The sequence below is a fragment of the Xiphias gladius genome, chromosome 20 (genome assembly GCF_016859285.1).
Source record: "Xiphias gladius isolate SHS-SW01 ecotype Sanya breed wild chromosome 20, ASM1685928v1, whole genome shotgun sequence".
NCBI lineage: Eukaryota > Metazoa > Chordata > Actinopteri > Istiophoriformes > Xiphiidae > Xiphias > Xiphias gladius.
In genome coordinates this window covers 24,688,671-24,713,495 of record NC_053419.1, presented here as the reverse complement: position 1 = coordinate 24,713,495, position 24,825 = coordinate 24,688,671, and the positions used below count along the sequence as shown (strand labels likewise).

Sequence of the window (24,825 nt, the reverse complement as noted above, 5' to 3'; positions counted from 1 at the left end):
CCTCTGGATGACTCTTGTGCTTGTTTACTGTTAATGTAGCTGCAGTTGAAAGAGAGCGAAGTTGATGATAAGCTCCCTGCTGTCTCCTTCTGTTGCAGTATTGTCCTGACGTGACATTTAGCCATTTCTATGTGCTGTTTGTCTTCTCACTGCGGCACAACAGCAAACAGACAATGTTATGAGAGGAATATCTGATGAGCACTGGTTTGTGGAGGAAGTCTATACTGACAAAGCAAAATGGTGTTCAATTTGCAGGACTGAAGGAGGGAAAATCTAACGTCGTGTCTGACGTTATCTGCTGTCAATATCGCCTGCAGCCCCAAGGCCAGAGGAAAATCACTGGCCGAACATTTGATTTTTATGGACGGGCCCTGACAATCAAAGCTTTTTACTTTTTTTTTTTTACTTTTTAATGCAACAATGGATTCATTTTGATTAGCTCAATATTCACACGTTAGAAGACAACCATGAAATCATATGCTTATTTACTGTATATTACAGCGATGACGCTAAGAATTCGGTTCAGTCGATGTGAATTAATTGTGACCCGATGATTTAGATGAATGGCAAATTATGCTGATGTCGTGTAGACTCACCCCGCTTTTAAAACCTACAGTTCGGAGGCCTGAGTCAGTTACTAGAGCAAAACGAAGTCACGAAAACAGCGACACCGGCCCCGTTCAGACCTGCATCAACATATGTCGATCACAGGTGGACAGCTCTAAGTACAGGTGAGATAGCACCCAAAGCGCCTTGAGGACGCATTTAGGATCCGGTCACCCAAACCACATTCGGAAGGTTGTCTGGGCCGCATTGTGTCAGCCGACGTCCTCTTCCTGCTGCGGTTTTCATAAAGAACTGAAAATATTATCACACTTCTCACAGTTTTTCCATACACAAGCACATTATTCACTCAGCCCCTCCCTCCTTGCCCCCCCCAACATACACACACACACACAGATTGACAACAAATTGTCTGTCATAGTTGGACAGGCTAAAAACAACAACGCGTAGAGCGGGAGGCGAGATCCGATCACAAGTGGTCACTCGAGACGCATGTGGAGACGCATTCTAATGACAGGTGTGAACGGACGTACTTAGAGCCGTCCACTTGTGATCGGATCGCCCGAGACGCATGTTAATGCCAGGTCTGAACGGGGCCATTGTTGGATCGGCACCATGGACGGCCCCACGCGTCAAACAAGCACGACTACGACAGCATGCAGCTCAGGGGACATTTTGTTCTACTCTCTCACATATCTGTTCCTCGATATTGGCAGACATACGCTGAAAAAGGCCAAGGATAGTTTTAACCACCTAGCTGGGGATGGAAGACAAGTCCGGAAACAATTCAGCAAATCAACTTAGGCAAAAATGATACGACTGTGGCCTACGTACCACACTTAGAGTAGCAGTGGCTCGGAATGGGCTTAATGAAGCTGCAGACAGTGTTTCCCAGATGGATGGAATCTCCTCAGTAAACTGTGTCTTGCGATTCCTGGTCAGGTCCTTCTCAAAAGCAGGTTGAATTAAATTAGCTTGGGGGTGTGTGACACGCTTCTTCGGTGCTCAGTGAACACATTTTTCAAAGTTGAAAAAGAGCTCTCACATACAGCAGTGGAAGCTCGAAAGGTTAGGGCAACCTTAACTGTTGTGAGGACACTTGACATCGCTTCAAGGTTCCTGTGGAAATTACTGAGCAGTGTTTTCAGTGTCCGTTCCCCATTATCTGGAGGTGTGGAGCTGTTCGTGTCACAGTGAACTCGGTGTCGAGGGCGGCTCGAGAATGGATAATATCTTACTCCATCTAACGCTGGGATTGGACATTATATTCAGCGACCCTGCTGTCCCCACCCTTGCGTCTGCTGGAAACGATGGAGAGTTTTCAATATGAATCAGCACTTCAGACATACCCTGAAAGGATTTCAGAATAATCTGCACTGTGGCCAGGTGGCCCGTCCAGCGCCGTTCGAGTAAGCGCTTCAGTGAGTTACCGGGCCGCAGTGGTGGGCTTTCGTGTGAACTCCCACAGGACATTACAGATACTGAATAAATCCTCGATAGCCCTCTCACAGAACATGGCATGAACAAGGACCTCGTGGAGTTGCTGGTTAAAGCGCTGAACGTGTGGGAATTCTCTGCCCAGCTCCCTCTGAAGGAGTCTTTGAACCCCACCAAGTCTCCCCGACATAAGAGAGGCCCCGTCGTAGACGGAGTATTTTGTCTGTGCTCGGGCCAGTTTTTCTATGTTCCGAAATAAATGTCTGCTTGAGACATTTTGCATCACCTGCAGCTACTGCGGCGGTTGTCACGTGTCTTTCTATGATGGTGTAGCTTTCATCAACAAAACGTAGAACATTAGAAACCTTCTCACAGCCTCTGTTGCGTCTCGAGTTCCATCCGCTTTGATTGTGTAAAAAAGAGTCGCCTATTTCCTAAACTATATGCCGTGTCACCAGTTTGCTCATCACTTCTATTATCTCATTTTGAATGTCATGGCTTACGTAGGTTGCATTCTTGGGACTGGGGGGGGGCAGTTTTCGCAGACTCTGGGTCTGCTCAAACACCGGTAAGAATGACCCACTGCCAGACTGTGCCGTACATTCCGGAGAGTCATGGTCACCTCTGACGGGTAGATGACTAATAGCCAGAAATGCCGAAATGTCAATGATGGAGCGGACAGAATATCTATCTGCCAGCTACTCTTTGTGCACAAGCGTTGCGATCTCCTGACCACTCTCCATGCGCATTTGTTTTTCTTGCCAAAGTTTCTCACGCACTACACGGTCCTTAGAAACGTGTCAGTCCCTCGTTCTTTTGTCTGAAGCCTTTTACTGTAAACGTATACGTGTAAATCCAGTGATGCACGAGGCCTAGACTTTCTACGAGGGAAACAGTACCTTTCACAGAGTACTCAAGCCGGGGTCTGTTTTGGTACCATGCACTGGCAAAAGTGCGCCTCTCTCCTGAGAAGAGCTGAACTGGAAAACTATCCGGGAGTGCCCGTTTGGGTGTATCCACCCCGAGGTCATCTGGAATTAAACTGCTTAATTCTCCAAGATGAATGTTGGGGGACGGATTTCAAACAGATGCCCAACTGCCACGGCCCTGAGATCGCTGCTTGCGGCGAAAAAAACGGGCACTCCGGGCCCCGGTAGCCGTGGTGGTGGGGGAGAGGGGAGAGGAGATGGTGGGAGAAATAGCCCCACTTTCATCCCACAATAACGGCATGATATTTCATACACTAATGCTGCAACACGGAGCGCAGATCCGGCGAACGCACTCAGCTCAGCCGCCTCTCTCATCACGCCCTCCCAGCATTAAGCTGAATACTCTGTCAGCCGGCATGAAGTGAAGACGTTCCCCGCCCTGCCAGAACACGCACCGTTGTGGAGCAGGTGTCTCCTTTATGTCGGCCACAATAACAGGACTTTGGACTAGAATCGGTGTTTGGGAAATGCTACCTTCCTCTAAATATGCCTTGTTGGTTGAAGCTAGCAGTGTTCTCACATTATTCGGGTGTCACTGAATTTCAACCGGTAGCCTAAGCGCATAATATATGCACTGAAATGACAATTATTCTTTAGAATTGGATTAGCAGATAATACATTGGTTAAAAATTAATAATCTTCTTCAGCTGACGGCAGGATATCTTAGTGTTGGTACAGGAGGAGGAAATAGGTTATTTTTGACTTGATATTTGATCCGAGGACATTATTACCATGTTGCTGCTCTTTCCCACCGCGGCTGCCTGCCTGTTAAGTGAAGGATAATCATGCTGCTGCGGCTGGCGGTGTTCTTCCTCTGTCAGGGTCTTTTCAGGTCCAACACATTTTGGATGGGTTCTTATTATCCTCAGGTCTCTCTCTCTCTCTTTTTTTTTTTTTTTAAGTTCACACACATTAAGTTTGGGTAGGCTTTACACAGGTCCAATACACATCTTGTCCAACGTTTTATAACCCATGAGGACGTCTTGTTTAGCTCATTGCAAGTCGCGGTTCGTCCAAAGTGCACCGAGCACCTCTGTCTTTTCATCGTGCCAGCCAGTGAAAAATGTCCAGTAAAAATTTGCGGTAACTTTTTTCAGCGGCGCAGGCTGTGAACACAACATTTACTGGAAATGAGGCAGATGAGAGCAAAGTTTGTGGCCTGAAAACAAAAAAACCCCGAGGCTGAAAGGCTGAAAGGCTAATTCGATGGGAGGGATTAGTGCAGTTTAGAGCTAAGATGAAAACTGTTGACTGTCCGTTATCGTCTATTGAAAAGCACGAGTGTTTATACCATTTGTACCTCTTATCCTTTTCCATTTGAGAGGACTGTCTCGTGAATCCTCCAGCCCTCAGTAATTTTAAACTGAGGCTAAAAACGGTTTCTGTTTGCCACAGCCTTTCATTAAGTTAAATTTGGGACCAATTAATCACATCTCTCACTGTATTTTTTATTATTCCCTTCAATCTGTTTTAATGAATGAATTCTTTTTACGTCTTTTCGTGTTGCTTCACGTTTCTTCTACATCTTAGTAACTTTTTGTGTTTAATGTAAAGCACTGTGAATTGTCATGCTAATTCCGCTTACACTTCACGTTGAGGGGAATTTCTCTGCGAACTTATTTTACTGTTGCACTCCAAATGAACAGACTAATGCCGGACTAAAGTTAAGTGATTATCGTCTCATAGCGACGAAATATTTTCCAAAAACTAAAGAGCCATTGCACATATTTATACAGAAAAACAGGATTTGAAGATACACACAACCTGATCTGAGCTTAGCAACAGAAATTCAACATAGTGCATCTCATTAAGAGCTGTGTGATGTCTTCAGAATCAGCCAATTTTCAGCTCATTTAATGTTTGACACTGTTTCACTCGCTGCTGTTTGCTATTTTTCTCTGTGATTTACAGTCGCGGCACTCAGAGGCTTTTGTTCATTGTCCTTGATGCATTACAGAAGAGTGTAGCCTGCACAAAAACAGAAACTTCAGTGGTTGAAGCTCAGAAAACATGAGAAATGATGACAGCCGGGTCTCGCGCAGGCCTTGGCTCAGTGTGGATGATGTTTAAAAGACAAATTACTCTCTGAATGATCACACTGAAAATCTTTTGAAATCCCAGTCTTGTGATGATAAGAACTGTCAGATGGTGACACTTTTTTTTTTCCCCCCCCTTTTTTTTTTGCGCAGTAAGCTGCAGTTGTCACAACACATTGTCACGTCAAATTATTTCTCTGGTCGCCTAATGGCACAAAATAGGTAGAAAAGAGAACCTGGTGCTGATGTATGTTGTGTCGGGGTTATACGGTGTATTTGTTCTTCTCTGCTGAAAGGAGGATCGTCTAGACGTTTTCGGGAGAGCAGGGAACAGTCTTTAACTATTTCCCTTCCCTGATTTATATCTTAACAGAAGAATGTGTGTGTACCACGGCTCCTAAAGTTGTTTTTGGCCACATGCAGAGGACGACACGTCGTGTCTGTGCGTCAGGATTTGTTTTTCTCATTCAAATATCACCTTGTAGTTAGTCGGAGCAATATTTGAGTTTTGAGAAACACAAAAGACGTGGATCTTCACAGTCGTGAATTTTACTCACTTTGGGAGGATTTAAAAGGCCTAACTCGATGAACATTAACACTGTGTTACGGTATGTGGAGATTTTGCCTATATTTTGGCAAATTCTCCCCATTAAAAATACGGGGAATTCGCTAGTGGTGGGGGTTTGCGATGGAGCGGGAATTGTGCCGCACCAGTGGTTTCTAGGTTTTTCAAAGTGTCTTAATCTGCTTGATGAGCTGTGTGTCACAGCCACCACTGCAGAACCAACTGTTGACTGTGTCAGTGACAAAATCGGCAGCCAACCTACAATAACCAGCTCCCTTTCAGTCGCTCCCTCCTCGACCCCCCTTTAATGCTCCTGCTCCAGCATGAAGGAATGCCTCGCAGCCTGAAAACCTCAGGGCTGCAGCGTCGGCGGATCTAATTCACATATTGTGGCGCCCTGCGTGCGGTCGCTGGAATATCCAAATCTATTTTTATTTAGCTGCTCTTTACTCAAAATGAGAGAATGGTCGTTTGCCTTAATAAATATCAATTCGGTACCATTCGAGATACTCGATTCATCCCTCGACGCCACAAACGAAGCGTAGACACCTCAGCTACACACACAAAAGCCAGAAATACAAACACTAGAGAGAGTTCAAATGCACAAAGACCAATAACATCCTTGTGCGTTGTTTTAATGATCACGCGGTTGGGCTGCTGCAGTTGTTGCAAGTGTGCGAACAACAACAAATAAAGCTGTGGATATGAAATATTGAATATAAGACTCAGGCCCCCTCCCCCCTCTAATCTTTCTACAGCCCCTAACATGTTTTTGGAAGTAAAATAAAAAGGAGTCCTGCAGCTGTGAGCTTTTTTTTACAGTTTGACTTTGACGGTAGTTTCCAGCTAGATCCAGATGGCGAGCTGTGTACCTGGCATCACAGGCAAAGCTGCTGTGTGTGTGTGTGTGTGTGTGTGTGTGTGTGTGTGTACTAGCTCAACACTTTTCTGTTTTCTGTTGTATTTCAGGGGAAGAGTTTTATGAGACGTCTCCATACGAGCCGATCCACTTCTCAGAGGAATACCGACATGCGTCCATCATCTCAGGTAAAGCTGCCACGTTTGTGATGTGTGTGTGTGTGTGTGTGTGTGTGTTGGTGTCTGTGTTTACAAAGGACTGACACACACTTATCAAGGTTACAGCCGTGGTGAGTGATAGTCTGTGGGATGTTTTGGGGGTGGGGGGTTACCAAGAAGAATACAAATCTGTGCGGTTCCCCTGCTGATTAAGATGAACTGAACAGCTCTCCCCACCGCTCGGCCTGCTCGCTCCATCTGTGAATGCGTGTCTTTGTAATTACAACTGTGTGTGTGTGTGTGTGTGTGTGAGACAGAGAGAGAGGCCGTGTGAAGCGATCCTTTCATGAAAACCTATTTTCCTTCCAAAATTCATATGTGCCACAACACATTTCTCATTATTTAAGGGGCGGAGAGATAACCTTTCTTCATTTTTCCATTATGTGTCGGAGGCCTGGAAAACACATTGTCCAGGCCTTTATAATTGGCTGATTTTAGCTTGTCACATACACATAATATTATCAGCACGTGTCAGCCATTAAAGGAGCACTCTGCCAATTTTACACGTACGGATTAGTTTACCAGTCATGGCTAACGTTGCTCAGCCTGTGGAAACAGTTGCTGTTTTGTGGCTCTGGAGGAGCTTTATCAAGTGTTAGAAAAAAACCCTGATGATCATAGTTAGAGATAATCTTCACCTTTTTTTTACATATAGCTATGTTTTACTGTACAGCTGCAATGATTAGTTGGTTAATCAATTAGCTGATTGACAGATAAATAATTGGCAACTACTTTGGAATGATAATGAAATGCTTTGAGTCATTTATTAAGAAAATATTTCCAAATTCTTCATAAATTTACATATAATGACTTTCATAACTCTAGCCCTCCTACAATATTTGTATATTTTATTGTGAGAGACAAAAACCATTTAACCTGGGGAAAATGCAAAAAGGTCTCCGCACGCAGAAGAAAGAGAAAAACCAAAAACTAAACTATTAACCAAGCTTATTTAAATAAACGTTTAGGCCATCCATATTAATTTTAATAGGAAGCCTGGAGTCTGAAACGTTTAGGAGGAATCGAGGTTCTACTGAAGTGACACAATAGAGTAGCGGACACCTTCTGCAGCGGGAACCACCACAGAGGGGGTTTCGAGTGCAGGTGTCTCTCAGATATTTAAACCACAATAGCATCACAACTGTACAAGATACAGTCACGAACATTTGCATGGTTGTAGTTGAGATCAAAATGAAGGCTGAGTGTGAAGATGGGTGTGGTCCGACCCATGACTACTGAGTACTACTGTGATAATGTAGTAACGACTACTGAGTACTACTGTAATAATGTGGTAGTGACCGAGTACTACTGTGATAATGTGGTAGTAACTACTGAGTACTACTGTAATAATGTAGTAACGACTACTGAGGACTACTGTAATAATGTAGTAGTGACCCATGAGTACTCCTGTAATAATGTGGTAATGACTACTGAGTACTCAGTAATAATGTGGTAGTAACTACTGAGTACTCCTGTAATAATGTAGTAATGACTACTGAGTACTACTGTAATAATGTAGTAACGACTACTGAGTACTACTGTGATAATGTGGCAGTGACTACTGAGTACTACTGTAATACTGTAGTAACGACTACTGAGTACTACTGTGATAATGTAGTAACGACCACTGACTATTACTGTAATAATATGGTAGTAACTACTGAGTACTACTGTAATAAAGTAATAATGACTACTGATTACTACTATATAATGTGGTAACGACTACTGCGTACTACTGTAATAATGTAGTAATGACTAGTGAGTACTCCTGTAATAATGTAGTAACGACTACTGAGTACTACTGTAATAATGTAGTAACGACCACTGACTATTACTGTAATAATATGGTAGTAACTACTGAGTACTACTGTAATAAAGTAATAATGACTACTGAGTACTACTATATAATGTGGTAACGACTACTGCGTACTACTGTAATAATGTAGCAGTGACTACTGAGTACTACTGTGACAATGTAGTACTGATCACTGAATACTACTGTAATAATGTGGTAATGTCTACTGAGTACTACTAATAATGTAGCAGTGACTACTGAGTACTACTGTGATAATGTAATAATGACTACTGAGTACTACTGTAATACTGTAGTAACGACTACTGAGTAATACTGTAATAACGCGGTAGTGACTACTGAGTACTACTGTAATACTGTAGTAACGACTACTGAGTACTACTGTAATAATGTAGCAGTGACTACTGAGTACTACTGTAATAATGTAGCAGTGACTACTGAGTACTACTGTAATACTGTAGTAACGACTACTGAGTACTACTGTGATAATGTAGCAGTGACTACTGAGTACTACTGTAATAATGTAGTAGTGACTACTGAGTACTACTGTAATAATGCGGTAGTGACTACTGAGTACTACTGTAATAATGCGGTAGTGACTACTGAGTACTACTGTAATACTGTAGTAACGACTACTGAGTACTACTGTGATAATGTAGCAGTGACTACTGAGTACTACTGTGATAATGTAGCAGTGACTACTGAGTACTACTGTAATAATGTAGTAGTGACTACTGAGTACTACTGTAATAATGTAGTAGTGACTACTGAGTACTACTGTAATAATGTAGTAACAACTACTGAGTACTACTGTAATACTGTAGTAACGACTACTGAGTACTACTGTAATAATGTAACAATGACTACTGAGTACTACTGTAATAATGTAGCAGTGACTACTGAGTACTACTGTAATACTGTAGTAACGACTACTGAGTACTACTGTGATAATGTAGCAGTGACTACTGAGTACTACTGTAATAATGTAGTAGTGACTACTGAGTACTACTGTAATAATGTAGTAACGACTACTGAGTACTACTGTGATAATGTAGCAGTGACTACTGAGTACTACTGTGATAATGTACTACTGTGATAATGCGGTAGTGACTACTGAGTACTACTGTAATAATGCGGTAACGACTACTGAGTACTACTGTGATAATGTAGCAGTGACTACTGAGTACTACTGTGATAATGTAGCAGTGACTACTGAGTACTACTGTAATAATGTAGTAGTGACTACTGAGTATTACTGTAATAATGCGGTAGTGACTACTGAGTACTACTGTAATACTGTAGTAACGACTACTGAGTACTACTGTGATAATGTAGCAGTGACTACTGAGTACTACTGTGATAATGTAGCAGTGACTACTGAGTACTACTGTAATAATGTAGCAGTGACTACTGAGTACTACTGTGATAATGTAGCAGTGACTACTGAGTACTACTGTGATAATGTAGCAGTGACTACTGAGTACTACTGTGATAATGTAGCAGTGACTACTGAGTACTACTGTAATAATGTAGCAGTGACTACTGAGTACTACTGTAATAATGTAGTAACAACTACTGAGTACCACCTGCTGCACAACACACTCTGAGTCTTCTGTCTCTCACAGATCTGACTCTGTTTAAATGTAAGCTACTGAGCTGCTGCACATACACTTTCTGTGTCTCTGTGTGTGTGTTGTGTGTGTGTGTGTGTGTGTGTGTGTGTGGTTGTGTTTGTGTGTGTGTGGTCAAACAGCTGTGAAATAGACTCGCAGCTCTGTAAATTGGGTTCTGCTCTCTCAGATTAACACAACACAAGTACAAACATGGTCAAAGCAGGAGATCTGCAACCAATGCAACTTCAAAAGCACTTTCTCTCTCCCTCTCTCTCTCTCTCTCTCTCTCTCTCTCTCTCTCTCTCTCTCTCTCTCTCTCTCTCTCTCTCTCTCTCTCTCTCTCCCTCTCTCTCTCTCTCTCTCTCTCTCTCTCTCTCTCTCTCTCTCTCTCTCTGTCTCTCTCTCTCTCTCTCTCTCTCTCTCTCTCCCTCTGTCTCTCTCCTCTCTCTCTCTCCCTCTCTCTGTCTCTCTCTCTCTCTCTCTCTGTCTCTCTCTCTCTCTCTCTCTCTCTCTCTCTCTCTCTCTCTCTCTCTCTCTCTCTCTCTCTCTCTCTCTCTCTCACACACACACACACACACACACAGGCAGAGAGTGTGGCAGTGCAGGTGGTGTGTAACGTCTCAATTATTTACCATATCTGACCTATAACACTGCCAGAAAACATGACATCAATCTCCACACGTATGCCCATACATTTGCAGGAATCATGCAGAATCATGCAGGACTCTGCGTGTGTGTGTGTGTGTGTGTGTGTGTGTGTTGTCGTGCATGGTGGTGTCCTGCGGTCAACGCGGCTCTGCAGTGCCGTTTGTTAAACCTGTTTGCGGTGTGTCCACATCTCTAAAAATCACCTGTCTGCTGCAATCTGACAGCATGATGCGAAGATCCACAGTCAGAGAGCCTTCGAATGCTCTGAGCAGATAAAGACCAAACAAGAGAGAGAGAGGGAGAGGGGGGGGGGGGGGGATAAGAGGATAATATAGAAGTGTGTTAAATAGCAGTGGCAGAAGAAGGAACACTGGAACATTAAAGTATGTTTCAGACAAGAGTGTCACAAATTGATTGGAGGGAAAGGCTAGGCGTGACAGAGTGTTTGTGAATGTGGACCTGAAATGGTGTGTGTGTGTGTGTGTGTGTGTGTGGGGTGCTTCTAAAAGTAGTTAACTGCCTTTAGACTTGAAAATCTAAGCAGTGAAAACATTGAACTCATCATCGAGTGTACGGTGTGTGTAAACAAATAGGAGCTGTAATAATTAGTCATATAACCTGTTGAATACCCGACTGAGAAATTTAACCAGTGCTGAAAGCTTAGAGCTGCCATCGTCAGTATTTTTTACAACAGCAATGAATGAAAGGACGGTATGAAGTCGACGTGAGAACGTGACAGGTGTCTGCGGTAGTTACAAACCTACAGAGAATCATCAGCTGAGTCTTTGCTTTACTTTCATGACTGAGTTCAGCTCCGTTCAAAGGGAGCGACTACAAATCCTCCGCACCCTCACGCTGCACCTGCGTCTTAGGCTCAGTGCCTGCACACGGCTCTCCTGAAGTCCAAAACAGGGGACTCCTGAACGCAGGCGCACCCATGGCTAAGGCTAACAAGCTGGCTAAGAACACAAAACACGTGAAGAACACAACATTTCTTGTCTTCTGGTGGGTGCCCCTCACACCTCCAGCCCCTGCACCAAGCTAACACATCCCAGGCAAATCTGTCCACTCCTCCGTTAAAAACCCCGGGCAAGACGGCGAAAAAGCTGACAAAATGTCAAAGTAACCGAGTGCAACTGGAGTTACAAACAGTTGTGAATTCTAAATAGTAATCTGCTACTGTTACAGAAAAGAGTAGTCACGTCACTGTAACATGGTACCATGGCCATGAAACTCTCCTTGATGAATCATCAGTACAAAAGATGCAGAACTGTGCTAAAAAATATCTGGGTCTTTGATTTAAGAAAAAAAAGTCAAAGGTACAGGAAGCTTGTGGACATAAAAACTGAAGGGAAGTGAACTACGACCCCCAGCGTGCATTTCACTAACACGCGGCCAATCACAGAGCTTCAAACTCGGCAGGTGGACGCCAACGATGACGGTGTTGAGGAAAATAGTTTTTTTGCAATCTGCAGCTTAAATCAATTCACTTTTGGATTCTGGGTTAATTTGGGATTTTTCGGTAACCTCGGTAACCTCGGCAACATGTCTTGGTCAACAGCGAGTCATCCTGAATTTGCTGGAGCTGTGAGCAGCCGAAACAGCAGCTGAGGCTCATGGGTATCGTAGTGTTTAAAGCCACCCGCCAAACTGACATAATTTCAAGATGGCGGTCAGAAAATAAACCTACATGATGGTCCAGTAACGCTGAGCAGATTATTTAAGGAAAAGTCTGAAACACTTCTGAAAACAGCGACTCCCACGCTTTGCAAACAAACAAAACCGGGACACGTTCATAAAAAACCTCACAGAAACTCCATCGTTCACCTGTAATGTGGACATTTAAATACCCCCGAATGTATAGTGATGAAATGTTTTACTTCTGACTCTCTGAATTCATTTGCTTTGAATTTGGGTTTTTTGTTTCCTCCAACACTTTTATATTTCCTGGTTCTGAGATTCTCACTTAATTTAGACAGCTGACGACTGGGCTCATCACCACTCTGGTCTAAATAAATGTCTCTTCTCTCACACTTCTCATCTCAATCCCCATCTTTTTAAAGCTCAATCAAACCTGCATCCACCAGATACCTCGGAGTTTTCAGCCTCTGAAAGCCAGTCTGACGCTGCTCAAAGACCCGTCTGTCCACGTCACAGGACACAAGTGCACCGAAGCTTCGGCTGGCTTTTACGGTCCTGTCTTCAATTTCAGCTATGACACAATCAAATGAGGATCTGTACCCTGTCAGAATTGTAGTGCTTCACAGAGAGAGGGGAGAGGAGAGGACGAAACAAGAGAGGACACGAGGGGAGGAGGAGATGAGGAGAGGGAACAAGAGGAAGAAGCAAAGAAAAGAAAAGACAGGAAGGGAGGGGACAAAAGGAGAGGAGACACAAGGACAAACAAGGAGGTGATAAATAAGAAAGGAGGAGACAAGGAGAAGAGAAGAGTTGGAAAGGAGGAAATAAGGAAGAGAGAGGAAAGGAAATAAGATGAGGGGAAAAGACAAGAAAAGACAAGAAGAGGAGAGGAAATGTGAGACGAGAGCTTTTAAAAGCAGAAAGCAGAGCAGATAATCTATCCACAGGGGAGAGGACAGTAAGACGTTTCCTACTGACGCAGCTTCATCTCTGCGTGCGTGTGTGTGTGTGTTTGGTCAGGATGGCGGCGAGGTGTCGTTCTGTAGATTCGAAGGAGAGAACGTGAGGGTTTCTCCGTGTGTACGATTGTGTGTGTTTTCTTGTATTTCTTCACTTGGGGCCGTGTAAGGACTTCAGAGAGAGGACATTTTGCCGCGGCTCACTTCTTCAAAGTCACAGTGACATGAAACACTACTTTTAACTGCGCCAATGTGTGAGAATGCGCTCGGCGGCTGCTTTATTAGATAGACCCGCAGACCTGCTCGTTAATGCAAATGCGCAATTTATTCAACCGATCACGTGGCAGCAACAGAATAAAATCACGCAGAAGAGATCCAGTCGTTGTTCAGACCAGACGTCAGGATGTGAGGAACGACTGATGGTCGTCTGAGCAGACTGGTTCAAGCTGAGAGGAAGGAAACGGCCTGAACACAAATCATTTCGACCACAGCAGGTTCCACTCCTGTCAGCCAGGAGCAGAAATCTGAGGCTGCAGCGCAAGATGGAAAAACCAGCCTGGTTGGCGAACCTCTATTTCTGCTGCCACGTGCCCATGGCAGGATCAGAATCTGGGGTAAACGACAACACAAGGCACACATCCTCTCAAGCTGCTTCCACCGAGCATGACAGTGAGTTCAGTGGACTTCAGTGGACTTCAGTGGACTTCGGTGGACTTCAGTGGACTTCGGTGGACTTCGGTGGCCTCCCCAGTCTAAAGCACCTTCGGGGTCTGGTAGAACCGGAGACTGGCAGCATGAGCGTGCGGCCGACAAATCCGCAGCAGCTGTGCGTCGCTCGCCTCGTCAACACGGAGCGGAACCTCCGAGGAAAGTTTCCAGCAGCTTGTCGAATCCGTGACACCAAGAATCGGGCTGCTCTGGGGCCAAAGTGGTGGGATCCCACCCAGTATTAGGGAGGTGGAAATAACGGACTCATCAACTGACAGGCCTTTGGTGCTACACGTGTCTACATACTGTATATAAAACCAAACCTTGGCGATTGTTTACCGTAGATTATTCTCGCTGCAATTTGCACATGTAAAAAGCAAGATTTGCTCTAAAAGCTATTTGATTTTGACTTTAATGGGCTAGATTAGCATTAGCACTGGGATTAGGATTTGGATTAGTATTTGGATTAGGATTAGCCCGGTGCTACATGATCCAGCAGGAATGCAGTTTCTGCTCCACGCAACGATGTTGTCTTCCTAAGGAGACCATCTAGTGGAAATTCATGGACGCGGTTGGTCTTATCAGACGTTAATATTAATGCAGTCGGTGACGTAGCATCGAGTTTCAATATCTGCGTAAGCGTGTGGAGCTGGATGTGGGATTCTGACTTCAGGTTAGAGTCAGGTTTAGCTTCAGTTTAAGTTAAAATCGTATGAACAACACAGAGCGGATATTTTAGAGTCCGGAGGAAGAAGACCCAGCTAAGCTGTGTGAAACAGTGTTCACGATATCAACGCTACATGTAAATAGAGAATATATTGAAAACTAAATTATAAAAGAATTGCTTGCAAACATTTTTTCTACTGTAAAAATGTGGATGTAATTTTAACAAAATGAGTAACAACATTTTGTGCCTCAATGAATGATTAAAAAATTGCTAGTAAACTGCTTAGGAAGATGAAGATTAGACGACTGTCTGGGTAAATAAGACTCAATCTTTGAATGTCTTTGAAAGTTAAACATGTATCTCGCTTTGAAAATTAGCTTCTAAATCAAAGTACACGACGGAAAACTGAATATCAGTGTTGTAAGATGGTTCAAAGCTGGTGGAGCAGAGGAGGCACAAGGTTTTGAAAGGGCTACGTTTATGATAGAAGGAGGTTTCTGTTTCTGTTTCTGTTTGACACGCAGGGGTAAGTCAAAGGAAACCGGCTGAAACTGTCCAACAGGACTTTAAATGCTTCCGATACTCACAGAGGTGGATCACGCTGTTAACAGTCAGGAGCCATCAAGCCTGCGCGGCGTAGGGTCACGTAATCCCACGTGGGACGATCCATGACACCCAAATAAAAAAGTCAGTCTTTCGCTCCCGCGCTATGCGAGCGTCTGCACCCCGTCTCCAGAACCCCTCGGAGGGTCCCTTTCTCGAGGGAAACCCCGACCGAAGCCTGCTCAGGTACTGCAGGACGGACATTGGTGTGTGTTTGTGACAGTGAGCAGTCCTTCTGGAGTCCTTGCAGTGTGTTTCTAACCAGAGAGAGCGTCTGGCCCCCTTTCACTGCCTTTGGTTGTTCTTCATGTCTTTCCTCATCCTTTTCAATTTCTCTCTCTCTGTCACAACCCGGCCTCTTTTCCTCTTTCCTCTCTCCTCTCGGATTCTCCCACTCTCTCTCTCACGCCCACTTCCTCCCTCTAGTTCTGCTTTTGACCTTGTTAGATCATGTCTGAGTGGTGTGTGTGTGTACGTATACATATACCAATATATATATATATATATATATATATATTGGTATATGTATATATGTATGTGTAAGTGTGTGTGATGGAGAACGGACACGGGAGCGCACAGCATTTTAATAAAACATTATGTGAGTGAGTGAGTGGTTTGTGTATATACGTGTGTGTGTGTGTGTTGTGCGTACCCCCCAGGGCAGGGCTTTGTGTGTATATCCTGTTGAGGCTGTGTGTGAGAAAGATAACAGGACAACCTAGGGCAACTCTCTAATTGGCCCGCACTCCTGCCCCGGATGCTCGCTCCCTTTCCCTCTATATATATCTGTTCCCTTTCAAATGCTGCTCTCCTCTTGCTGCTGCTTCTTCTCCCTCTCTGCCGTGAGGTAGTGTGAGCCAGGCAGCGCATTAACGACGTGGGGGGGGGGCAGAGATGAGGGAAGGTGCCTCAGGTTGAGTCAGTGAGACTGACTCAAAGGAAAGTATGAGACAGTTATGTATCCAGATTGTGCCAACACACAATTAGAGCTTCTTTTGCTGTGTGAAGCATTTCACAGGGAAGAACAATGAAATGAGTCCTGATGGTTTCACAAGTCTGTTTGTCTTTTGTCTCTGGTGGAGGGAAATGTGCTTTGCCATATGCTTATTTTTAATTCATAAGGCTTTTTTTCCCGTTGTTTGAGAGATTATGTCGTTCAAGTGAAACTGCACAAACAAGTAAAAGAATAACTTAACACTAAATCCAGTTTACTGAGGGATGGATGGATCCATTTTCTAATGTTTGCTGCAACAGACGTTATTTTTTCCTTGTCCTTTCTCCTTGCAAGTCACGAAACAGTCGTGTGAGATCAAAACAATTTTGTCGTAATCTATAATAAGACATGACGATTTGTCGGTTGATTATTTAGTGCATTACTGATATGAAAATATGTTCCTAATAAAGTGCTCAGCCAGTGTGCGTGGGACTGAGTCTACATAAACCGCGGTGTGTGTGTGTGTGTGCGTGTGTTCATGGCGATGAGGGAACACGTCACCCAGAGCAACGGTGTCAATCACCGATGTGTTTTTAATAGTTTCTGGAAACAGCGGAGCTCCGTGGCTCAGAGGAACCGGGTGCATCAGGCTCTTATACACACACAGTGCTAGTCAGTAGAGACATTCAGTGGTTGGAGTCTGCACATGAAGAAAAATGTAGACTGTAAGTGCCATGTATTTTTTAAAATTCTTCGTAGTGAACTGACACCCCACATTAGGGCTAGCTATTACCTTATCTGCAGCGTCCTTGGGTGATCTTTTCATCCATTGTCAACAGCAATCTACCGTGTAAAAATGGATCACTGGAGACTGTTTCCATAAACGTCCTCCATCATTCAGCTCTCTGTCGGGATCTGGATAAATGTTGGCAGTTAACGGTTGAGCCAGTGAAGGAGCAGGTTAGCAAGGCCACACGTCTCTATCTAAAGGGAAGGCCCAGGGCGTCCTACCGGACGCAGAACATACAACATTCGAAAGCAGGAGTTCTCTCCACTGAATGAAGCTCGTCTATGGGTCGTGGAGTTCTGGCTGACTGGAGCATCAGACGACCTACCGCAGCAGGTCGGACGTGCTTCGCCCCCCCACCGCTGGTCTAACTCTCTCTCTGCCCACACTTTCATTTTCACTCGTTTCTGGTTCCTCTCGATGGGGCCACGCGATGGTGAAACCGTGCATTTTTATCACGGTGCTAGTTTACCAAAGCCTACTGAGCACATTTCGCTCGAGTAATGGCTCTGGCATGACATGAGCAATGTAAACCTACTCGGGTAATTCCAGTGCACAGAGGGTCGTGGTGGACTGGATCTACCGGAGAATGGAAGAGGGGCGATGTCGGGGGGGGGGCTGACATTGGGCGAGAGGCGGGCTACACCCCGGCCAGGACGCCGGTCTATCAGCGTGCTGACGCGCAGACAGGCAGCCAGTCACGCTCCGGCTATTCATATGTTGTATAAAATTGTTTTATATTTTTAGAGCCTTTGTTTATTCCTACTGATGTCAGATTTACAAGAGGAAGCCGATGCGTCGACCTGGCGCAGTGCGTGCAAACTTGAGTTGCACAAGAAAGCTGAACTCTCATGTCGGAGCGACCCCGGGCTGACGTACTCGTGCTAAGCTGCGCAGACGAGAAGTCTCTATTCTGCAGCCACTGAGACATGCCTCAAACTGTAACGCTACAGAGCTGCACGGAGCATCAAGCCAAGTTTGCTTCCAGCGATGGGAGCAATAATAAAACACCAGTATAATAAAATACTCATTTCACACAATCAATACGCTTGGATGTGAGGGGGTGAGAGCTGCTCCTCAAGAGGCCAAGCACGCTCATTTAACTGCATTAACGCAAACCCTCGAGTGGCTGGAGAGTTCATTCATGGGCTGGAAGCACACGTTTCACGTGCGCCCCGCGAACGCATCGTCTAAGGTTCTGGATAACAACTGCTTCACAAGCCTCGGTGGTACCGAGCTGCCTTCGTTTAGATTTCAGGACATATGCAGTTAAATCCTTCCCACCGCATTGTCCTACTTCAAAGCTCGCTCTGTTGGGATGTGGAGAATGAGGATGTTACGGCTGTCCTGTAGGAATATGAGCCCACTGTTACTTAATCTTTTCCTTCTGTCAGGGATGAAGATGTGTAGATGAGATGAGTTTCCTCAGTGAATGTCTCTGAACACTTAGATTCTAACTTTAAATTAAACAAATCCAGGCAAGTGTAGTTCAGCTGCTGGCGGACTCCTGGGGAACACCGGGCCTCGTGCGAGGATCCTCCATACGTTCATGTTTAGTTAGAGGTGGGATTCACTACATGAGCGAATTAAGGGATAACTTGCTCACACTTTGTCTTAGGTGCCGACAGAATGCATCAGACGTGGCACACGTCAGGTGCAGACAGTCAGACTTTCACCACGTGTTGACCACAATTACGGTGCTTTGATCTGAAGGAATACGTGTTGCTGTAATCAACAGAAAGTTACAGATTAAAACACAATGTCAGCTAAAATAAAGGTGTCCTGAGGAGTTTTCTCGCAAACAGACATTTCTCTTCTGCATTCAGTGTTTCTCACCGAAACTTTTGGTTTGAATGTGTTTAATGCATTTCTGTCTTGGTAAAACAGGCTTCAGCTCCCTGAATACTTTGATTCCAGCATTGCGGGCAGCCTGCGACCTCATGGCCTTTGTTGGTTTGGTTTCTGTGTTGTTAGATGTGTTACCACCAACAATAGTTCAATTTAAGTCATTTCAATTTAATATATATAGCGATATATAGCGATATATAGCAATTTAATATATATATATTTCCATGTGGAGCAGGTGGAGACCGGACTCTTCATAGTTGTATTTACAGAGACCCACCATTCCCAAGGAGGGAGGAAAGTGAACATAGCACAATGCAGTTTCCACATAAAGAAGTATAATAATAATAATAAGGCTAATAAATAAACACATAATCATAATAATAAGACTAATAAGACTAATAATAATAATTGTAGCAGTGTGTGTTGAGCCGGATCATGGAGGCAGTAGGTGGTTGGAGTGCTTGAAAAAGCAGGTTGATTGACACTTTGTCTGTGGTGAACAGCTTCACAGGGCCTTGCCTGCACTGATCCTGTCATCTGGTTTTACATTCAGCGAGCAAAGGAATACACAGCGTCCGGTTTCATCCTGTAGCAACCAACCAACTCCCCAATACGAAATCAGCCTTTCCTAGAAACATACTGCTACAATACTGTTTATCTATACAGCCCAGGACTGTGTGTGTGTGTGTGTGTGTGTGTGTGGATGGTACACTGCCAGTAGGCATCTGAGTGTTCACAAAAACATGTTCATTTAGAGCAGACTTTGTCAGTGATAATAAAATACTCTAAAGCACTACAGTCCCATCTTGTAAACTCATATATGTAGAGCACACAGAGAGACTGTGTGTGTGTGTGTGTGTGTGTGTGTGTTGTCAGTGTTTGTGTTCAGTCAGACAAGCACCAAGGCTATCTGCAGGGGAAACAACATAGTGTGAAGCTCGAACTGAACACACTGATACTGCACACACCACGATGCACACACACACACACACACACACACACACACACACACACACACACATTATTCTGGCCATACTCATATTTAATTATATCCGACATCACAGACGGAGGTGGTGACAGCACACAGAGGTGGCCTTTCTGTCACCTCTCTCCGTCTCTCAGTTCAATTCAATGAGCTTCATTGTAATGGTGCACAGTACATTAGTTCAAGGGGTACAGAGACATTCGTTCACTGCTGCAGCACTTTGGAAAGCGTTCCTCTAAACCACCGCAGGTCACTGTCCTGGACAGACTGGATCTGATGACCATGAGTCAACAGTCTCACGTTTGTGAGGGGAGGAATGATCAAAATACGAGGGCATGGCCGGTCTTCTTACAGACTTCTTAGGCGGAAAGAAACTGACATCAGGCGGGTGTAAAAAGCGCGATTCATGCTGACACAGAAAGGTGTCTTCTACTAAAGCTGAACTCAGCGTGTTTCCAGATGTTGGGGAGCACGACTGCGTACGTCGAGACAGCAGTATGAAGCCTTTAGTGTCTGCAGAGGGAGCTGAGGGAAGCCTGATAGATGTCCGCAGGTGATGTCACCTGAGTCAGCGTGGGTTTACTTTGAAAAGTTAAAAAAAAAATCGGGGGCATGGAGTTAGAAAGAAGTGAGCTGACCAGACCTCTGTGGGACCAACATTAAAACCGGTTGCTGGTCGGTTTAAAAGATCAGTAAAGCAGGACCCGCCTAGTTGATGTTATACTTTGGCGAACATGGGATCTGAGGCAGCTGCCTGCTTTGGTAGCTTCTCCTATTTGAAACTCCGATGTCTAAACATTCTGTTCGTACGTTAGAACTGGATGAACACAGAGTTGTTCTGGTCTGTGTGAAAATTATCTCACTTCTCCTAGCATTGTAACTTCACCATTCAAGGTTTCATTAAGTTTCATTGTGCAGGGAACATTTACCTCCTCTAACATCTAACAGAGGACGAGTTGTTGCTATTCTATCGATATAAGAAAGAGTGTCCAATAATGCTGGACGGGTTTACGGCTTTAACCCAGGGAAATGTCATCGTGCCACACTTCAAAGGGCTGTTCCAGGCCAAGGTTACAGTTGTCTTTCCCATTAGACTTGTATAACTGGATGCGTTGGATTGGAACTTATTGGCGTCCACGTATGTGTGTTCGCACTTGACACTGTGATGTGACATTCACACATGTGATCAGGTCTCGCCGTAGCTCGGTGCACCAAGAGGCTGTCTTCCTCCTCTGTGATTCTGACTCGCCTGTTATGTTGGAGAAAAAGCAGCAGAGAAAGATGCTTCACACGGACACTGTGCTCCTCAGCGCTGGTACTGCAGCTGTAGAGGTCTTGGAGCGCCGAGGCTCTGATGTGCAGTGGTTATGGTAAAAATGTTTGCATGTGATGGAATTAGTTCTGGGGAAATACACATTATACTGAATTTACAATGTGAACTGTTGTAGTGGACAACAGGTAGTTCCGCTCTATACGGTATATAGAAATAATTTGTTCTGCCAAAATCGTGTTGGAGGAAACGTAACTGTGTCCTGGATGGTGTTAATTGGAAAGGTGTTTCACTTCAGGATGTGAAGTGAATACTGCACGGACATAATGAGGAGGGGGTCAGGTCAGGGTGGATGCTGGATGATGCAGCATCCTGCATCCAAAACACTGAAGCAGCGGTGCTTTGAGCTAAGTTCTAACGTCAGCATGCGTTGCTTTTGTCTCAGGTTGTGCAGATGGACACCACCACCTCCTCCACACCGACCCTGAACACTGGAGCCCCCCCAGGGTTGTGTGCTCAGCACAGCCATGCAATCATACACCATTCAGCCACGACATTAAAACCACTTGTAATGTTGTGGCAGATTGGTGTATGATCGCATGGCCACACACAGCTCAAACTAGTGATGAGCCACAACGCTGATTTCCACGAGAGAAACCCGGGCTGGTATCGCCGACACCAATATGAGCTTCATGTTTTCAGAATAGGAAAATAAAAAGTAGCTTATACCCATTTCAGATTACAGCTACAGTGACAGGAAGACGTCAGACTTCTATTTCTTATTCTTCATTTATAAGGAATTCTCAGGGTCCAGCGTATCGTCAATAAAACAGCCATTTCAGCCTCCTGGGCTTTGAAAATAACAATACAACTGAGAATGATTTTATAGAATTGATCTGAGGTGGTCCCCGGGACACGAGTCTCACTCCAAGCTGGATTCAAAAGTTGCAGACCTGATCTTTGTATAGCTATTTATTTGAACTTTTATTTATTTCATTTCTTAATTCCTAACCATGTGTGTTTATTAAGCCAGCATAACTATTGATATCAGTTTGAATGAAACGGCATTCCGTGGTCTTATGAATACGGGGGACTCTCGTTGTCTGAACATCAACACACAAGCTGTGACGCACTCTGTCTCCCTCTGTACCTGGGTCACGCCTGCAACTGCCGAAGGACTCAGTGAGTGAAGTCTGCCTCTCTTCCCCGGCAGCACCTTTCTTCTCGTCTTCTTCAGACCGCCGCTGCAGGACCTCATCGCACTCTGTGCTGTGATTAAATCTCAGGTGCTTAACAAGGTTTGTGGTGTTGCCACAGGACCTCACAGTCCTCCCACACACATCACATACAGCGTCGTTGCTGTTCTGAGAACTGAAAAAGTTCCACACATGACTGTGTTTGCAGTCAGCCGTCATCATTGTCAACACTCTACTCAGTGGCTTACGCATTTATAGAACCGAGTTCGCATATGACTATGACAGGTGGTAGGAGAAGTAGTTCCTGTCAACTGCATATTGTTTAGACCAGATCCTGGTGATAGAGTAGTTACTTTCTGGTGTGTCCCCTGTTGACGATCATGTTCCCCAAATTACTGAGTTTAGATATCAGTCTTTTAATATGAGAATCGATCCTAGAGCACAAACGTTTAGGACCAGAAGAATCGATAGTTCAGTATCGATCAACACACCACTAGCTCAGACACCATCATAAAGTTAGCTGAAGATACCACCGTCACTGGCCTGATCACCAGAAACGCCGATATGCCCCACAGAGAGGAGGACAGAGTTTCGATTTCATGGTCAAACAAGACGTTGGGCACACACATCCAGAACACCTCTCCAGGTGCTGGGTCCAAAAACAAACTGAAGTCAAAAGTGGACCCATGGCCCCGACATCATCACCAGGACAGCGAGTCAGCGCCTCTTCTTCCCGTGCAGGAGAGGAAGCTCAACATGGAAGCTAGGATACTCTGCAACTTTAAAAGATGCACTGTCAAGAGTATCATCACAAGCTGCTGAAGGTTTCTGGAGTTTCGAAAACTCCAACAAAACGTCTTCTCTTATGGCGTCAGTTTCAGGTGTTGCACTCTCCAGTTAGACTTTCATTCACACCGGATCACTAATTTAAGCCCAAATGTAATAGTTTTACACCAGGACCTTTAGTATTTTCATCAAGTAGCATGTGAAAAATAAGATGTGTCCTGCTGATATTTCAATGTGCCAGACACACACTTAATGATCATTTAGATAAATATCAGTATAAGTATCGGATCAGATTTGGCATTTGCAGATACCCAATACCTGGATCGGGATCAGGGCCAAAAAGTTTCATTGGGACATCCCTAATTAAAGACTCATTCTTTAAGACTAGATTTTGTAGAAGAGAACAAATCAAAACATTTTGCAGATACGTTCAATAAAAGCGTTTCCTTATTATGTTGAAACCACTGACATTACATTTCCTACAAAATCGATTTGCTAATGGGTTGTATGCAGTTGTGCTGCATTTAAAAACACAGATTTTTTTAAGCTCTCCCACGTGGTTTTGAGTCTGATAACTACCAGATCGGGTGGTGAGTTTAAAGGGATCTGAACCAGAGCAGAGAGGTTGTTACCTCACATACCTCCATAACCAGGCCTTCAGAGGAAGCACATAAGACTTGTTAGCTGGCCATCTGTCCCTGTAATGTGTTTTCGCCGATGAGCAGAGATGTATTACACAATTGTGTCTCTTCTTCGACGGTTTCTCATAGCCCACTTAAGCTCCACTTAAGATTTTATCTGCCCATAGGCACACCAGCCTGTTATCAGTAAACACCACTATCACATGTCCACAGCTTTACTGACTCAGGACCAGCTGATCTGCCACTGTCCAGGTGATGCATAGTTTCCTCTCAGGCACTTAGGGAGTGTGATCCCATCTTTGGTAATATTTCCATATACTTGACAGTGGTGCATATCAATGAAGTCACATCCTTCTTTATGCTTTTACATGAACACAATGACTGCAACAGTAATGAGATTATAAATGTACTCCGCATGCAGTCTTAATTCACTAATGTACAGGTCAAAGGCTCGGCAGTGTACACCGGTCTACCAGGACTGCTAATGAGAGACACTGGGGGTGAGACCTGTTAATCGTATATATCCCCACTGCTCCTGATAACTAATGCCAAAGACTGACGGTGGACAGTTGTATAAGGCATGTATCAGAACAGATATTTGCTTTTGGCAGCAAGCAGACCAACCTCAGGACCTAGTGTCAGAACACCAGGGGCCTGTAATGCGAAGTGTGTTCAACTTAGTTTGGCCTTTTTTGGGGTTACCTGCTTCACCGAGCCTAACACCGCCCGCCCGGCAGGATGGCTCATATCAGCTGGCTCTGTTGACTCTGGGTTTAACCATCCAGCAACATTTCTTTAATTTTTTTACTGATTCTGAGTCAGTTGATTCAGTTATTGTAACGCTGTTTGGAGAAGGTTTAGTTTACCCTCTTGACTCCCATAAATATTGATTTCCAAATGTTGTTTTCAATTAAATTCAGGAGAACTTTCTACTGTTGCAGCAGTTCACCACCAAATATGCCTAAAACAACAATTCAGTGTGTGGTATTGGAATTAAAAACATACTCAAAATACCTAAAAGCACACACAAAGTAAGGAAGCTGCACTTATGCATAATG

At 44.4% G+C, this 24,825-nt stretch overlaps 1 protein-coding gene across 1 annotated transcript in view; it reads left to right on the top strand.

Annotated features, from left to right (window-relative positions):
- Positions 1-24,825, top strand: part of gfra2b (GDNF family receptor alpha 2b) — a 102,056-nt gene that overhangs the window by 40,017 nt on the left and 37,214 nt on the right. The window contains exon 3 of the mRNA XM_040158103.1: positions 6,561-6,638. Coding sequence (XP_040014037.1) covers positions 6,561-6,638 — 78 coding nt within the window. The remainder of the gene's footprint in view (positions 1-6,560; positions 6,639-24,825) is intronic.